Here is an 18,570-nt window from a genome sequence, read left to right as displayed (position 1 = left end):
GAGAAGCAGACTGGCAACACCAGTAATGACTACTGGACTACTGTATACACACATACAGTTTACATATCCAATGATGAGCCATAACATTAATACCACCTACCTCCTAGTTTCTAGAATTCCAGACTGTATCCATCTGTTCCTCAGCAGACTCTGTTATCAGCCTCCTTTCACCCTGTTTGTTCTTCAAAGCACAAGACCCCACAGAACTGACCACCACAGAGCAGACTGTAGTATTTCTTGGGTGGTGGGTCGTCATTCTCAGCACTGCAGTGACACTGCCTGACATGCTGGTGACCTGGTACGAGTGGATAGGCCTGAGTCCTGTGGGTACTGATGAAGGACTAGAGGATGACTAACACCAACAACCTGTGCAGCAGCAGATCAGAGAGAGCCTCTGTCTCTGACTTTACCTTCATCTACAAGCTGGACCAGCTAGGTAGGAGGAGTGTCTAATAGAGAGTGGACAGTGAGTGGACAGACAGACACAGTGTTTAAGCACTCCAGCAGCACTGCTGCGTCCAATCCACTCGTACCACAAGCAGTGCTACACACACTACTAACACACACACTCGCCACCAGCATGTCAGTCAGTGTCGTTGCGGTGCTGAGAATGACGACCCACCACCCAAAATATACTACAGTCTGCTCTGTGGTGGTCAGTCCTGTGGGGTCCGAATAACTGAGGAGGCTGCAGAGGAACAGATGGATACAGTCTGGATGTATATACCTACAAGGAGGTGGTTATAATGAAGTAGCTGGTCTGATGTGTGTATGTACATGTATGTATTATGTATTAATTATTGGCTCCTCTTGCAGCAAATGTCCCGGCTGGTGACTGAGTACATGGAAGCATATGGGACGCGGTTCTCTTGGGGCTGTGTGCCGAAGAAGGTGGAGAAGCTTCCGTCTGGGCTGTTGCAGGTCACCTGGACCGACACACAGAGCAGGCAGGAGCATCAGGAGACTTTCGACTCAGTGCTGTGGGCTGTAGGTGAGGCTTTCAGTTGTGTGCTGGAATTTAACCCTTTAACTGTGTGAAATTACAGGCAGAAATAACGAGTACTACCTCTCATAGATCCAAAGATCTGCCAATCTGAAGTTAAAACACCTCCAATAAACTGATATGAGCTCTTGTGCAGTGCTAACGTTAGCGCCCGGTTCTGTTTACCCTAACTGGGCAACTCAACCGAGCGGTCACACATGATTTTCATGCTTTTTTTTATTGTCATGTTACACAAAAGTATAATTTTTAGGGGGCGTAGAACAGTAAGTTAGATATTTCTGCCCGTGTGGGGCCTGTGTGGGGAGCCCAACTCGGAACCTGACAGTTTTGTTTATGGGTTCCATGTTGGACCCAAATATGGATGCCCACCAGGGTCAGTAATAAGGGCCAGGAGGGTTAAACATGGGCCCTATATAAGGTATACACTGCACATGGGGTCTAAATAGGTCCCATGTGAGATTAGGGTGGCTGTAATGATGGGACCCAGTTGGGCTTCCCAAATATGCAACCCATGCCCACCTGGAAACCGGGTATAGCCCAGGTTCCACCTATAACCCCCTCAAAAGCGTATTGGCTGGGAAATGTTTGAAGAGCCACATCATTCCAATACCCTGCCACCTAGTGGCTATAATTGGCACTACACACTCGTTTCAGTGAGGGGAATGAGCTCAAATAGCCAAAAAAGGGGTTTTGCAGAGTTTATCACATCACACACCGGCCACCAATTACACAACATAGAGGTAGTAGCCATCTAGAGCGAGACAAGATATTTTATGTATTTTCTTTTATTTATTTTTTATTATTATTAGCATTTTTTTTTTCCTTGTCAATTAACTCACCCAGTCATAACTTCCCCCTAGCTAGCTAGGCTTCCAACCTCAAAAGGGGGTAAGGACTCACCACATGCCTCCTCCAATACATGCAAAGCCAGCCACTGCCTCTTTTCCAACTGCAGTCGGCTAAAGGGTGATTGGGGAGAGAGCGCCATCTACCCAGCCGGAGAGAGCACGGCTCGGGATTTGACCTCTCGAGACCCCTGGGCCAAAGTACAAGACTGCTACCTAGTGGTTGGGGTTTAAACACAACACCGAATGAACCTCTGTCTGCCACCAGTCTTCACATGTAAACTATTCACTGATCAATACTGTAGAGACTTCGATATATCGATCTTATCGATTGTCTTACACCCTTGGTCAGAAACCATCATTCTGACCTTCACATCACGTGTAAACGCTCGGTCCAGCCTTCTGGAAAAGCTGCGTCTGAAATCTGTCAGCCATAGCTTTTATTATCTTGCATGCAAACACACACACACACACACACACACACACCCTGCGAACTGCTGGGTCAGCAGACAGAGGGGCTATCATGACTGAAAACAACGTAATAAAGTGTGAGCTGAAACCATCAGGGGACGTGTTAATCACTGGCTTCCCCACTTTGTTCTCTCGCTCTGGGCTTTCCCCTCCGCTACGGAAGCCCAGCTGGACCGGTGGAAAGGGGTGGGTGGTGGAAAGGGGGAGGGGGGGTAGTTCTTCTGCCTCTCCATCCCTCAGCATGTGTCCATCCCTCAGCGCGGTCACTGTCCACATTCCTCTCCTCTTTCTCTGTGTCTCTCGTTCGTGTGAGCTGCGTAGTGGTGGTGGGGGATTGTGGGTAGTATCCGGCAGGCCGGCGCTGGTTTATTTTTTGACCGCAGGGTGTCGAGCGATGTTTCCCTGAGAGAGGATAAAGACTGTGTTGATGAAGATGATACTCTGACGTACAGGAGAGAGACTGCAGATCTCTCTGACTCTCGCTCTGTTTCATCTACAGATTCTCTCGTTCTGTCTCACGTCCTCGCTCTGTCTCTATCTGCCTCTTTGTCCCCCTCTTTTTCTGTATATCTGTCTCTATCGTCTCTCTCTCTCTCTCTCTTTATCTCTCTCTCTTTCTCTCTCTCCTTCCCATCTCTCCCTCTTTCAATTTTTTTCTCTCTCTGTTTATCTCCATCTCTTCCTTTCTCCCTCCCATCTCTGTCTTCTCACACTCTCTCTCGCTCTCTCTGTGTCTCGCTCTCTCTCTGTGTCTCGCTCTCTCTCTGTGTCTCGCTCTCTCTCTCTCTCTCTCTCTCTCTCTCTCTCTCTCTCTCTCTCTCTCCCTATCCATGTCTTCCACGTCCCTCCCGGTCTTCCTTGGTCTTTCTCCCTCTTTCTATTTTCTCTCTCTGTCTTTATCTCCATCTCTCTCTCTCTCTCTCCCTCCCCCTGTCTCCCTATCTGTCTCTATCGTGCTCTTTCATTCTTTCTCAATCTTTCTACTTCCCATCTCACCCCTCACTTTCTCTTTCTCTCTCAGCACGGCCTGGATGTCCCTGGTCTATCTGCTGTATAGGCCATCCCATAAACCTTCTAGAAAAGTTATATATATATATATATATATATATATATATATATATATATATATATATATATATATATATATATATATATATCTCACCCCCACCCACTTATTCTAAACTCATAGGCATTAACATGGAGCTGGTCCCCCCTACCAGCAGCAGGTCTGGAGCTCTGCAGTCAGTTGGAGGCTTTTCTGCACTCTGCTCTGAGCTCAGCACTCGGCCCTGACCCCGCTCTGTAACTTTACGTGGTCTGACAGACACTCTGTGGCTGAGCTGCTCTCTGTGAGCTGTTCCTCTAAACTCTTCCACTGTTCAATAATAACACCACTCACAGCTGATGGAGGAAGATCTAGGAGGGAAGGTCTAAATTTCACCAGCTGACTTGTTGTTGTTGGTGCAGCGGTGTCTCCTATTACATACAGAACCACGCTGGAGTTCAGTGAGCTCTTCAGAACCTCCCATTCTTTCACTAATGTGTGCAAGAAAGGCCGACTGCAGGACTAGGGGCTTGATTTGACATCCCTGTGGTAATGGGAGTGAATCAAACACATGAATTCAACGATTAGGAGGTGTCCCAATACTTTTGTCCATATATATAGTGTATATAGAGTACTGTGCAGAGGTGGTATGGGCACCTAATCTCATTTTTCATAAGACTTTCTGTTGCTCATTGCTGTGGTGTATAGTCCATCCCTATTCTCTCTCTCTCACACACACACACGCACAAACACTCTCTCTCTCCGGAAACATAAGAACATTTCGTATTCATCTCAAAACAGTGGAATTTGCTGGACGAGCCTGTGTCCCTCCCTGATCCCGCTGCCCCTCTCTATCCGGCCTTCCTCTGAGCTGTGCCCTTCCACAGGTGCCTGCTGGAGCTCAGGAAAGAGGAGATTTCCTCTATGGTTCAGGAGGAGACTTCCTCTATGGTGCAGGATGGCTCAGCTCCTATTGCTCCCACGCCAGTACAGGTGTGGACTTTACCTTCAGCACAGTTTCAAACTCTGTGTCTTAATTAAAAAAAAAAAATGAATCTAATGGGTTTCTATAGAACCCGGCTGCTAAAACGTCTCACTGCCTGTAGATCCAAAGGTTCTGCTACTAGCTTAGCATAGCATTATTTTTAGTCCTGTATCAAGAATTGTAATTCTTCCCAAGTCATACAAGGAAGTGCTGATGTCCTCTCTGAATCCTCTTGGTGTTAGCTAGCTGAAGAGATTCTAGTAGGGTTAGCATTTAGCTTAGCGCCTGACTAGCACTAGTTTTTTAGCCTTACTTCCATTTTTTCTTGATGCATAGATACTTCAGATCTTACTCAGCCTGCAGTCATTCATATTTTAAATATAAATATATATATATGCAAATATATATATATATATATATATATATAAATATATATATATATAAATATGCAGCTTAATGAAATCATTACAAGCCCAAAATTGCAATGACCCGTATATAAACTTTTGACCTCTCAAGGAGTTCTGATCAGATCGGTGGAGATAGGATTCCATAGGTGGAGTTTACAGTAATAAATGCAGGGGCTAGTTGTACCAGACCCTAGAAAAGCCGCCTGATTAGTTCGTGCAAAGTGACAGCCTAGCAACCACCTAGCAACCACTTAGCAACACTAGATCAACCAACTGGGCTACCATAGCCACCACCTAGCAGTTCCATAGCAACCACCTGGGAGGCCATAGCCAACACCTAACATCTTAGCAACCTCATAGCAACCAGTGGGAAGCACTTTAGCTGTGTAACCATTTTTTAATTATTTTATTATATTATTCTATTATATTATTCTATTATTATTATTTGATTTATTTATTTTTTTATTTTTTATTGAAGTGACTCTGTGCTGACTCTGCAGTCTCGAAATTGCACACACTCCTGATCAGACAGAGAAAGAAAAATTTACGTCCCTAGAAAAGGACCAATAATACAGGTTTTGTGTGGAAGGGAGGCCAAAATACCAAGAAGCAGCTGCATTTTTATAAATATCTGGATATCTGGTGGGGGAGGCGTGAGATTTAGAGGACCCACAGTGAGCTTTCAGACTCTTACTCTTTTACCCATGCAGCTAAATGAACAGCTAAACATCATTTTACTTGTGTATTTTTATTTATTTTGGTTTTAATACTTTGCTTTTTTTATTTTTTGCACTGAAATGGGCTCTAGACTGGTTATGGAGTTATGCAGCCCTATTTCTAAGAGAGCTTTTGGCGAGCCGTCCACCGCACAGCTTGATTTAGGGGCGTGTCGATGTGTTTTTGCTATCGTACCGTGGGGAAAAGTACATTTTTATAAATATCTGGACACATGTGGATCCCACAGTGAGCTTTCAGACTCTTACTCTTTTACCCATGCAGCTAAATGAACAGCTAAACATCATTAGAGTATTTCTATTTATTTTGGTTTTAATACATTGCTTTTTTATTTTTAAATACAGGTGTGTGTGTGTACGTGTGTGTACGTGTGTGTACGTGTGTGTACGTGTGTGTACATGTGTGTACATGTGTGTACGTGTGTGTACGTGTGTGTACATGTGTGTACATGTGTGTACATGTGTGTATGTGTGTGTGTGTGTGTTTTCCAGCATTCTGGCCGTTATGGAGTGTCCTTCCCTGACTGAAATCAAGGACATTCCTGTAATGGTTCTTTGTGGGTTTTGTTGCTGCTGGACTGTGAAACAAAGGCAGTCTTTCACTGAGAGGGAGCTTATCACTCCCAAAGCCTGCACAGAGACACGGAGGAGTTTGTGTGTATGTGTGTGTTTCACTTGCATTGACCACTACATTTACATTACATTTATGGCATTTAGCTGACGCTCTTATCCAGAGCGACTTACAGGGTCACTCGTATTACAGAGGTCACAGTGCAGTGTTAGGAGTCTTGCCCCAAGGACTCTTATTGGTGTAGCGCAGCATAGTCACCCAGACCAGGAATCGAACCCTGGTCTCCGACGTGGTGTTGTTGCACCACACCAATCACCAACCACCACTAACTACACCGCAGGTCAAGAATTTGGTTCTGATGAGGCCAGGCCCGTTTTAAAGTGCTCGTCACTGGTGGGGTCGAGGGAGTGTGGTGACATTTACTGGGATGGCCTGAAGCTCACGGCTGAACATCTCTCACACACACTCAGGCAGAATTGTAACCTTGAAGTGGGATGGGGGGGTGGGGGGCTCAGCCCCAGAGATTGATACTACCACCACCATGCTTAACAGTTAGCAATAACTTCCATGTCCACAATGACCCTTTGAGGAGTTCTGATCAGATCGGGGGATTTAGGATCCCCTCGGTGGAGCTGGAGACCCCAGAAAAGTCTTATACATGAGCCACATCCTGTTCATCCATTGAACACATCCTCCACGCTGTGCTGGCTGGACTGGACTGGGGGGGCGTCCAGGAGACTAGCTCACCGACAAGATCTCACTACTTTCTTTTTTCAGAATGAGAAGCTCTCCAGCTTCTACAGTAGAAACTCTCTCAGTGCTGAGAGACGGGGGTTAGAATAATGGGAGTATGGGCCTAGAGCCTCTGTACAGTGCTGTGTATACTGTACATACATTTTATAGGCTAAAATCTGATATTATTAAAAGCAGTATTATATTTCCACCATGCCACCCACCCATACCTCACACTGACTCAGACTGTTGTGTGTATTTGTGTGTGAAAGAGACAGATTGCTGCTAGGCCTCATGCTTTGGCTCTTGCTGTGTCTGGGTTGGGGGAAGTTGTTGCTGGGCTTTAGACAGGAAGAGGAGGCGCGGGGGTTTGTTGTGCTTTTCGGCTGATAACATCAGCGTGGAACCTCTGGGTTCTGCTGCTCTACCACTGTTTACTGTGATGGTGGGAGGCAGACGTGTGTGTGTGTGTGTGTGTGTGTGTGTGTGTGTGTGTGTGTGTGTGTGTGTGTGTGTGTGTGTGTGTGTGTGTGTGAGGGAGAGAGAGAGTTGGCTGCTGTGGATAAGGGGGAGATGGCTGAGTGTCGACAGCCATCTCTCAGCCCTCTGACAGGAAGTGACAGATATGACACCACAGGCCCCAGGTGGCTGATGGGATGCGCATCCTTCTCTGCTCATTACTCAATCCGCCAACAGACAGGCCAACCCCCCCCCCCCCCAAACACACACACACACGCCTCTTTCCAGCTGTGCAGGTATTTTCTTTTCTAATTGTTAGATAGGATTTTGACTGACTGCCTCTGCAGTAGGTTCAGCAAACCTCACCGTTGTCCAACCTTAATGCCAACATCGTCCATGCAGCCCAGTCAGCAGCTTTTGCCACCAAAACACCATCATTTGCTGCCAGAACGGCATCATTCTGGTCCAAAACACCATTGTGCTCCACTAAAAACACCACCCAGTCTCCATCAATGCTTCGGAATTCTCCAGCAACCACCATTCCTTATCACGTCGCTCACGCTACGTTACCAAAACCAAAATGTCACAATTGTCTGCCAGAACGCCATCATTTTCACCACAACACCATTGTGCTCCAATTAAAACCATCCATTCTCTATGAAGACCTCAACTTTCTCCAGGAAACCTCAACATTTACTGCCAGAACAAACTCGCCCCTGAGAATGCCATTACTCTTTGCCAAAACACCATCATGTTCCACTGGAATTCCAGCCATTCTCTATTGAACCATCAGCAATTTATTTTTTCCAAACCATCAATATTCTCCACTAAAACTCCTCTATTCTCCAGGTCTGCCCCAAATACTATTGTACTTCAAACGCTCTTCATTCTTCAGGAAGACCACCTTTTCCATCAGAACATCTCCATTGCCCACCCAAATTCTTTAATTCTTCTCATAAACACCTACATACTTCAATCAAAACACCATAATTCACCAACAAACGGCATTTAGAACAACATATTCAACCAAAACACCATCATTCTCTACCAAAACCCATCATTCTCTACCAAAACACCATAATTCACCAACAAAACGGCAATCAAAACATATTCAACCAAAACACCATCATTCTCTACCAAAACCCATCATTCTCTACCAAAACACCATAATTCACCAACAAACGGCAATCAAAACAACATATTCAACCAAAACACCATCATTCTCTACCAAAACACCATAATTCACCAACAAACGGCAATCAAAACACCATCATTCTCTACCAAAACACCATAATTCAACAACAAACGGCAATCAAAACAACATATTCAACCAAAACACTACAATTTTCTACCAAAACACCATAATTTACTAACGAACGCCAATCAAAACATATTCAACTAAAACACCAATGTTCTCCAACCAACCAGCAACACTTTCTACCAAAACACTATAATTCTATACCAAAACACCAACAAATGCCAATCAAAACAACATAATCAACCAAAACACCATAATTCTCCACCAAAACACCATAATTTACCAACAAACGGCAACCAAAACATTTTCTACTAAAACACCAACATTCTCTATCCAACCAGCAAAACTTTCTACCAGAACACCATAATTCTCTACCAAAACACCATCATTTACCAACAAATGCCAATCAAAACAACATATTCAACTTAAACTCTGTTTTCCAACCAACCAGCAACACTTTCTACATTATCATTTTCAGCCAGAACACCAACATTCTCCAACAAACACCAAGACCAAAAGTGTTCTCCATCAAAACGCCAACACCATTTAAACTAAAACCCCAATATTCTCCAACCAACCAGCATCAGTTTCTACTAAAACTCTCACCAGCAGCACCATTATTCTTCAAGCTAAACCCCCACATACTGCACAAAACATCCCCCTCCTCTGGCAACCCACCAGTGTGAATGCTAGTGTGAATGTTGCACATCTTTTGAGACCCTTAACTCTCACAAACTGGAGAATGCCGTCCAGTCTTCTCTCCCTGACCTTCTCTGTTTCTCTACCTGTAGGCAGATCCCCCGAAACCAAGACTCTGAACCTGAAGCAAGTCGGTGTGAAGCTGAATGGAGACACAGGGAAAGTAATAGTGGCGGATGATGAGCGGACGTCCGTGCCGAATATCTACGCCATCGGGGACATCGCACAGGTCTGGAAGACTTTTAACAATTAATGTTTGGACACACTGCTTATAGGCTAATAAAGTCTACCTGAAAACCTATGAACCTGAAAACAGTGAAAAAAAACAGACAATTTACTTCATATATATATATATAAATAATTTATATTTATTTATTATTTATTTAAACGTTTGCAAAAAAAAATAAAATTTTATATATATATATATATATAAATATATATATATATATATATATATATAAATATATATATATATATATATATAAATATATATAATTATATATATACATATATATATATATATATATATATAATATATACATATATATATAATATATACATATATATATATATGTATATGTATATGTATTAATGATATATTTTATAATATTATAATATAACAGATTTTATTTTTATATATATATATATATATATGAAAAATATATATTTAAAAAAATAATTTCATTAAAAAATCAATGCATTTTCAACAAATTATTTTTTTTTTATATATATATATACACACACACACACACACAATTAAAATACATATACATTTTTAAATAGTAATATTTTTTAAACAAATGTACAGTAATAAAATTCATTTATTAAATACATAAATTAAATGAATAAAAATGTTACACACACACACACACACACACACACACACACACACACCCCATTGCAGAGAAGCCGATAGCTGTATCATACTCTATGTTGTGAGGTTATTGCCCTGAAACAGCCAGCAGGCTGGATCACATATCCGTCCTGTCAGTCACTCTGAGCAGCTGTGTGATTTCTGGCACAGTCTCACACACACACACACACACACACACACACACACACACACACATAGAAAATACCGCTTTGAACAGAGGCACTGGAGGAAGCTGCTTTGCTCTCCATACCTGACATTTTTCCAGTGAGCAGATGAACAGTGTGTTTTTTCCTCCGTCCTGCACTTTTTAAAGAAACAGAGACACTGACCTGCACCTGGATACAGTCGAGAATTACAGGTACAGGGGATTAGATGCAGGTGCTGCTACCAGCCTGTATGTATGGCTGTAGGTGCATCGCCAGTCAGACGTATGGACAGGCCTACTCAAAGACCACCAGTTCCAGTTGACGTCTGAAAGAGTTGAATGTTTGCTGCTGGTGGTCAATGCTCTGCCTGATGATGTCTCGGTTCCAGACACCTGTCCGCTTGCTGCTTCGCTACGCCACATCCTGTTCATCTCAGTGGATGGAGCTGCTGCATGCTCGCGGTGCATGACGGGTCGCCGCATGGCAATGGCAGCCTTTACACTAATACATGTCTAGCCAATCAGGGAAGAGTGTCACGCACAAATAAAACTGTAGGGGGAGCTCTGGTGCAAAGGACACCAAGTTTCGCTTAATGCTTCTGTAAATAAGCAGAACTCGTAAAATTCCCGAAATGATGATGAAGTTGATGATGATGCTGAAGCCTGCTATTGCATTATGGGATCTTAGTCGTTCGTGCTAGTTAGATGTTAAGCTAAGTGTTCATTAGTGCTAAGCTAAGGCCAGTGGCTGTATAAAATTAAACACTGACACGGTTGCTTAGGTATCTCTAATGGTTGCTATGGTGTAACTGCAGTCGTGTGTATATAATGCCCGGATATATGCGCCATAACAATCAGTGTGCAGCACCTGGTGTGCAGTCACGTAGCAACAGCCTAGCAGTAGCCTAGCAACAGCCTGAAAGGGGGATGTCTGGAACACCACAGCAACCACATAGCAACTGACTTGCAACTGCCTGAAAGGGGATGTGCAATCACCTGGAACATCACAGCAACCGCCTAGCTACAGCCTAGCAACTGGAAGGGGGACGTGCAATCACCTGGAATACCACAGCAACCACGTAGCAACCATGTAGCAACCGCCTAGCTACAGCCTAGCAACTGGAAGGGGGATGTGCAATCACCTGGAATACAACAGCAACCATGTAGCAGCAATGCAGAAACCACCTAGCAACAGCCTAGCAACTGCCTGGAAAGGGGATGTGCAATCACCTGGAACCCCTCAGCAACAATGTAGCTACCGCCTAGCTACAGCCTAGCAACTGGAAGGGGGATGTGCAATCACCTGGAATACCGCAGCAACCACGTAGCAACAATGTAGCAACCACCTAGCAACAGCCTAGCAACTGCCTGGAAAGGGGATGTGCAATCACCTGGAACATCACAGCAACCACCTAGCAACCATTTAGCAACAGCCTAGCAACTGCCTGGAAAGGGGATGTGCAATCACCTGGAACATCACAGTAACCACATGGCAACCATGTAGCAACCGCCTAGCAACCGCCTAGCAACTGCCTGGAAGGGGGCTTCTTAGTTGGAATCCATTGTAACTGCACAGCCATGCATAGTTTTCTCCAGGAGAAAAGGCTAATTGGTGTACATAAGCCACCGTTGCATGTTGGTAACATTAGCCTCATAAAACTAAACCTGGCTGATCAGCTGTGTTTGGAAAAAATGGACAATTTAGGAAATTGCTGACATTTTTCACCAAAGGATTTGCTGATATATGGAGGCCGGCTTTCTCTCCGGTTCAAAACTGAGTGTAAACTGCCAGAGGGCTCGTCTTGGACTGTCGGATGTGCGGAAGCCGTCCCGTATGAGTCAGTTTCGCTGCTGTTTGCCTGCAGCTCTGAGCGCAGACGTGGTTCTCCCAGCTCCTGGCACTCCTCCACTTTCACACTTTTAATCCTTCATGTGACTGACACCAACATTGTGTTCGAGAGATAGTGATCTCCCGAACGCGTCTGATCTTCCTAATCAAACTGTTAGCTGTGCATCTGTCCTGGGTGCAGTAGAAGCATGCCGACTCTGGTTGGAGACGGTTCACTACTGCTTTCATCACCCGATATTGATACTGATGGATAGAGTTGCAAAGGGGTGGAAAATCTCAGATAAATTTCTGGTATCTTTCCATGGGAGCTTTAGCTCGGGAGCTTTGGAAATATTCCCGAATGTTAACCTTTATGAACATTTTGGGAACTTTGAGTGATTATGGGAATTAATTGGACTGTATAATGGGCCATGGGCCTTGGATTGAGGAGCAGCTGTTTTGGCATCATATCTAATTATATTAGCTATAATTATGCTTCAGTATATTTGTAAGTTTCTCATTGTAAGCTTTGAATATTCCCATTAATTCCCCTTAAGTCCCAGTAATTTCATCCTTATGCTCTTGAAGAGGTTCTCATTGGACCTCATTGCGCCTTTACCTTCATCTACAAGCTGGACCAGCTAGGTAGGAGGAGTGTCTAATAGAGCGGGGGCAGTGAGTGGACAGAGACAGTGTTTAAGCACTCCAGCAGCACTGCTGTATCTGATCCACTGTGCTATTTTCCAGAGCCGTCCTGAGCTGACCCCGACAGCCATTCATGCAGGTAGACTGCTAGCCCGGAGGCTAGCGGGTGACTCCAGCAAGCTAATGGACTACGACAACGTGAGTAGTTGTTAAACCACTCATAATTAATTCATTAACACCCCCCCCCCCCCCCCGTCCAACACACACACACACAAAACCATTTTCCCAATGAATTTTCTGTCTCTGTGGGGCGCTGAGGAAAGACGTGAGGAAAGCAGGTTCGAATTCCAGGTCATGCTGCCTGCCATCAGCAGCCACATCCTGAGAGAGCACAATTGGCCTTGCTCTCTCTGGGTGGGTAGATGTCTGTCTGTCTGTCTGTCTGTGTCTCTCTCTCTCTCTCTCTCTCTCTCTCTTTCTACCTACCTACCTACCTCTCTCTTTCTTTCTACCTACCTACCTACCTCTCTCTCTCTCTTTCTTTCTCTCTCTCTCTCTCTCTCTCTCTCTCCTCTCTCTCTCTCTCTCTCTCTTTCTACCTACCTACCTCTCTCTCTTTCTTTCTACCTACCTACCTCTCTCTCTGTCTCTCTCTCTCTCTCTCTCTCTCTCTCTCTCCATCTCTCTCTCTCTCTCTCTCTCTCTCTCTCTCTCTCTCTCTCTGTCTCTTTCTCTTTCTACCTACCTACCTACCTCTCTCTCTTTCTTTCTACCTACCTACCTATCTCTCTCTGTCTATCTCTCTCTCTCTCTCTCTCCCCACATCACTTTGCTGTGATGCTGGCCGACACGGCCGTCTGCTAGCCGATGCATCAGAGCTGGGTACCCACCGCTTTCCTCCGAGCCTGTTGGTTGCTCGGTGACCGTTGCATCAGCAGCAGTTGGAAAAGAGGAGGTGGGCTGGTTGCACACGTGTCAGAGGAGGCGTGTGTCAGTCCTCACCCTCCCAGTGTCGGGAGCATTACATGTGAGGGGGTGGGGCTGATGTGGGGGGATTGTGGGAAATGGCTAATTGGGTAATAAAATAAAAAGTGTAATTCGTGTGTGTGTGTGTGTGTGTGTGTGTTTGTGTGTTTGTGTATACACTAGGTACCTACTACAGTATTCACTCCTTTGGAATATGGCTGTGTAGGTCTGTCAGAAGAAGAAGCAGAGAGAAGATATGGCAAAGACAACATAGAGGTATAGTGGTAGACAAACAGTATGGGTGTGTGTGTGTGTGTGTGTAAGAACAATGCCCTCCAGAATTATTCACTCCTTTCACCCTGTTTGTTCTTCAATGCTCTGGACCCCACAGGACTGACCACCACAGAGCAGACTGTAGTATTTTTTGGGTGGTGGGTCGTCATTCTCAGCACTGCAGTGACACTGACTGACCTGGTGGTGGCGGCGAGTGTGTGTGTTAGTAGTGTGTGTGTAGCACTGCTGGTGGTACGAGTGGATCAGATACAGCAGTGCTGCTGGAGTGCTTAAACACTGTGTCTGTCTGTCCACTCACTGTCCACTCTCTATTAGACACTCCTTCTGCCTAGCTGGTCCAGCTTGTAGATGAAGGTAGTCTGAAGTCAGAGACAGAGGCTCTCTCTGATCTGCTGCTGCACAGGTTTGTGTTTGTGCTGGTCATCCCTCTAGTCCTTCATCAGTGCCCCCCTGGATGCTGCAGCCCTGGTGGTCAGTCCTGTGGGGTCCTGAGCACTGAAGAACAAACATGGTGAAAGGAAGAGGGCTGATAACAGAGTCTACAGAGACACTATAGCTATAGACCTATAGACCTACACCCTGCTCCTGTACGGTCAGTGGAGCTGATCTAATGGACCAGGAGGTGCCAGGAGGTGGCTGGTCGGCGTATTGTCCGAAACGCTGATGGAGATTTATCTAGGTCCAGTTCCTAGTTTCCAAATGTGTGTCTGTTGGCCATGACCGTACCTGAGAGAGATCAGCCAGACAACAAAGACATTTTTTCCTGCCTTTTTGCTCATCTTCATCAAAGGTGCCAATAATTCTGGAGAGCAGTGTATGTACATGTTTGTGTGTGGTGTGTGTGTGTGTGTGTGTGTGTGTGTGTGTGTATATATATATATATATATATATATATACGCAGCCATACACACCCCAGCACTTCCACACCTGCACAGCTCTGAAGCTCGAGCCATTTGAAGAGGGGCGTTTTCCCCAGGCCGTGATTGGCAGGTCAGTATGGGCTTTGACTGACGCACACAGTGGCCGATGAAAGACGGGCGACGATCAAAACCGCCGCTTCTTATTGGCCCCGACAGGTGTGTGTCCGGGGCTCCGTGCCTGTGTTGGCACGCTCGCGGTTAAGTGTGTGACGAGTTTGATGAAAAATACGTTTCAGACTCTCCTTTTATCGATGATTTAAGGAGGGGGAGCGAGGGGGGGGGGGCGTTTAAGAGAGAAAATGAGAAGTTGGGGGTTCCACGAGGATCTTTAGGCTACTACACTGATCCCTGGGATCCCAAAGATCCTGAGGAACCTTTTGGAGGTTCTTTAATTTGAAGAAAATTAAATTCTTATTTTATTTATTTATTTGTTTATTTATTAATTACACAATTTTGCACCCCAATTTTGGATAGCCTGTTACCCCACCCACTCGTTAGTACCCCCAACCATCCACAGCCTCTTATCAAACTTCTGCCTATGCGACGTCAGCAGCCAACCAACGCGCTTGTAGGAAAGCATGGGGCACCCAGCTCTGATGCATTTGGTTAACAGACAGCCATGCAGGCCAGAACCTCTAGGAACCACTGAGCTGCCCACCCGGAGAGAGCAAGGCCAATTCCCTGGTCCGCTGGACCACCCCAGAGGAACCCATTCCAAAGGATCAGTTCCTCGTAGTTGCATGTCCAAATATAGTAGCCTAAAGATCCTTGAGGAACCTTAGCTTAAATGGGTTCTTGAAGAAACAAGACTTCATACTGAGGAATCCCAAAAGTTCTCACCTCTTAGAGCCTTGAGGAATGTTTGAGGAGGGCTCCTCCTGGGGTTCTTGGAGGTTCTTCAAGGAACTACTAATTTTTATAAGAACTTTAAGTAGTTCCTCCACCCTTTCAATACGTTCCTTTAGGATCTTGTCCTTTTAACAGTGGATGTGGAGCAAAATCAGCACATTAGGAACTCCAAAAGTCCAAAAGTATCCAGACACTCTTTCTGATTATAAACCTCCCCCCCCCTGGGCTGTGGAGCAGTTCCACTTCACCCATCATGGAGCTCCATCCAGTACCTTTCGGATCAATTCTTGGACCTTTCGGAGTCCAAGAATCAACCATCCAACATCAGTATGTGACGTCACTGCCGCTCTGGCTGTGGCAGAATGCAATCACATTCTTACAGCAATGTTTGTAGGGAGGATACACTCCATAATAATACCCATGGTTTCAGAAGACACGCTGCATGATGGGTGGTGTAGGTGGTGGTGTGATTGTTTTGGGTTGTCTTTTGAAAGGTCTACCATGCCTTCTACAAACCTCTGGAGTTCACTGTGGCTGAGAGGGATGCCAGTCAGTGCTACATAAAGGTGAGGACCCTGCAGAGTGAACAGTCACGTACTCCGGCTGCTCAGCTCAGCTCCATAATACTCCTGAGGGCCTACATTTAATAAATACAGTACCCCCCTCACCCTCCTACATTTAATAAATACAGTACCCCCCCTCACCCTCCTACATTTAATAAATACAGTACCCCCTCACCCTCCTACGTTTAATAAATACAGTACCCCCCTCACCCTCCTACGTTTAATAAATACAGTACCCCCCTCACCCTCCTACATTTAATAAATACAGTACCCCCTCACCCTCCTACGTTTAATAAATACAGTACCCCCTCACCCTCCTACGTTTAATAAATACAGTACCCCCCTCACCCTCCTACGTTTAATAAATACAGTACCCCCTCACCCTCCTACGTTTAATAAATACAGTACCCCCTCACCTCCTCACCCTCCTACGTTTAATAAATACAGTACCCCCTCACCCCCTCACCCTCCTACGTTTAATAAATACAGTACCCCCTCACCCTCCTACGTTTAATAAATACAGTACCCCCTCACCCTCCTACATTTAATAAATACAGTACCCCCTCAACTCCTCACCCTCCTACGTTTAATAAATACAGTACCCCCCTCACCCTCCTACATTTAATACAGTACCCCCTCACCCTCCTACATTTAATAAATACAGTTACCCCCTCACCCTCCTACGTTTAATAAATACAGTAACCCCTTACCCTCCTACATTTAATAAATACAGTAACCCCCTCACCCTCCTACGTTTAATAAATACAGTACCCCCTCACCCTCCTACATTTAATACAGTACCCCCTCACCCTCCTACATTTAATAAATACAGTTACCCCCTCACCCTCCTACGTTTAATAAATACAGTACCCCCTTACCCTCCTACATTTAATAAATACAGTACCCCCTTACCCTCCTACATTTAATAAATACAGTACCCCCCTCACCCTCCTACATTTAATAAATACAGTACCCCCCTCACCCTCCTACATTTAATAAATACAGTACCCCCCTCACCCGCCCACATTTAATAAATACAGTACCCCCTCAACTCCTCACCCGCCTACATTTAATAAATACAGTACCCCCCTCACCCTCCTCACTCTCTCTCTCTCTCTCTCTCTCTCTCTCTCTCTCTCAAATTCTTTGTCTCTCTCGCCCTTTATTTCTTTCTGCTCTCTCCCTCTCTTTCTTATTCTCTCCCACCCTACTCTCTCTCTCTCTCTCTCTCTCTCTCTCTCTCTCTCTCTCTCTCTCTCTCTCTCTCTCTCTCGCCCTCTCGCCCTTTTTCTTTTTTCTCTCTTGTCCTTTTTTTTCCCCTCGTTTTTTCATTCTCTTCTGCCTACTCTCTCTCTATCTCTCCCTACTTCTTTTATGTATCTCTCTCTCTCTCTCTCAGGTGGTGTGTGAGCGGGACGGTGGTCAAAGAGTTTTGGGGCTGCACTTCACTGGTCCTAATGCAGGAGAAGTGACTCAGGGCTTTGCTCTCGGCTTCCAGTGAGTACTCAATCAACCGAGGCTCTAAAACGCACCATGCTAAAGCTCGTGGCGTGGTTCTGATCCGTAGTGCTGTTCATTAATGAACGATTATACCGTCCCCCGTCGAGCTGCGTAGAAACTCCCTGAGAGACAGTGAGTGATGCAGACAATAGGCCTGAACAGGCCTCGGTGTAACATCAGGTCATGGAGGGGATCAGTGTTGCCCGTAAGCAGTGCTAGACGCTCATCATAGGTGAAGATCTTTCATTAAACACAGATTACGTGGACCTGCACTCCCATACTTAACATAATTCATCAGTTATAGACAGTCATAGACCCTAAACTATAACCCTGAGGGACACCACCAAATATGCTACATTATAATTGAAAAATTCATAGTAGCTTCTGCATTTTTAACAGGATTAATAACAGAATATTACATCTAGGGTCCAAAAGCTTTAAGCTTGGATGATTTTAATGAAAGTATTGTTTTGTTTTAGCAAATATTCAGTATTGAGTTTGATACATCGGCATTGAAAAAGAAACGCAGGTATCGTCCCAGATGTTGTTATTACAAACAGCAGTTTAAGCTCATGAACTCCTGAGCAACTGCATACATCCTTCATTAAAACTGAACCCCAGGTGGTCGTTACAGCACGTCTCTCAGTTTTAATGAATAGAACGGGAGCTGTACGTATGTGACAGTAGGGGCTTTTGTCTGTGTCATGTGTGCATACACAGGTGTGGCTTCACCTACGCTCAGCTGCGGGAGACGGTCGGGATCCACCCCACCTGCGC

The 18,570-nt window shown here is 45.1% G+C and overlaps 1 protein-coding gene across 1 annotated transcript in view; it reads left to right on the top strand.

Moving 5' to 3' along the window:
* Nucleotides 1-18,570, top strand: part of txnrd2.2 (thioredoxin reductase 2, tandem duplicate 2) — a 35,123-nt gene that overhangs the window by 12,676 nt on the left and 3,877 nt on the right. The window contains exons 11-17 of the mRNA XM_072664619.1: nucleotides 817-991; nucleotides 9,302-9,438; nucleotides 12,804-12,899; nucleotides 13,851-13,943; nucleotides 16,225-16,296; nucleotides 17,693-17,790; nucleotides 18,514-18,570. The exon at nucleotides 18,514-18,570 is cut by the window's right edge and continues 3,877 nt beyond it. Coding sequence (XP_072520720.1) covers nucleotides 817-991; nucleotides 9,302-9,438; nucleotides 12,804-12,899; nucleotides 13,851-13,943; nucleotides 16,225-16,296; nucleotides 17,693-17,790; nucleotides 18,514-18,570 — 728 coding nt within the window. The remainder of the gene's footprint in view (nucleotides 1-816; nucleotides 992-9,301; nucleotides 9,439-12,803; nucleotides 12,900-13,850; nucleotides 13,944-16,224; nucleotides 16,297-17,692; nucleotides 17,791-18,513) is intronic.

Source organism: Salminus brasiliensis, chromosome 20, assembly GCF_030463535.1.
Source record: "Salminus brasiliensis chromosome 20, fSalBra1.hap2, whole genome shotgun sequence".
In the NCBI taxonomy this organism is placed as follows: Eukaryota; Metazoa; Chordata; class Actinopteri; order Characiformes; family Bryconidae; genus Salminus; species Salminus brasiliensis.
This window is presented reverse-complemented; position numbering and strand designations above follow the sequence as displayed.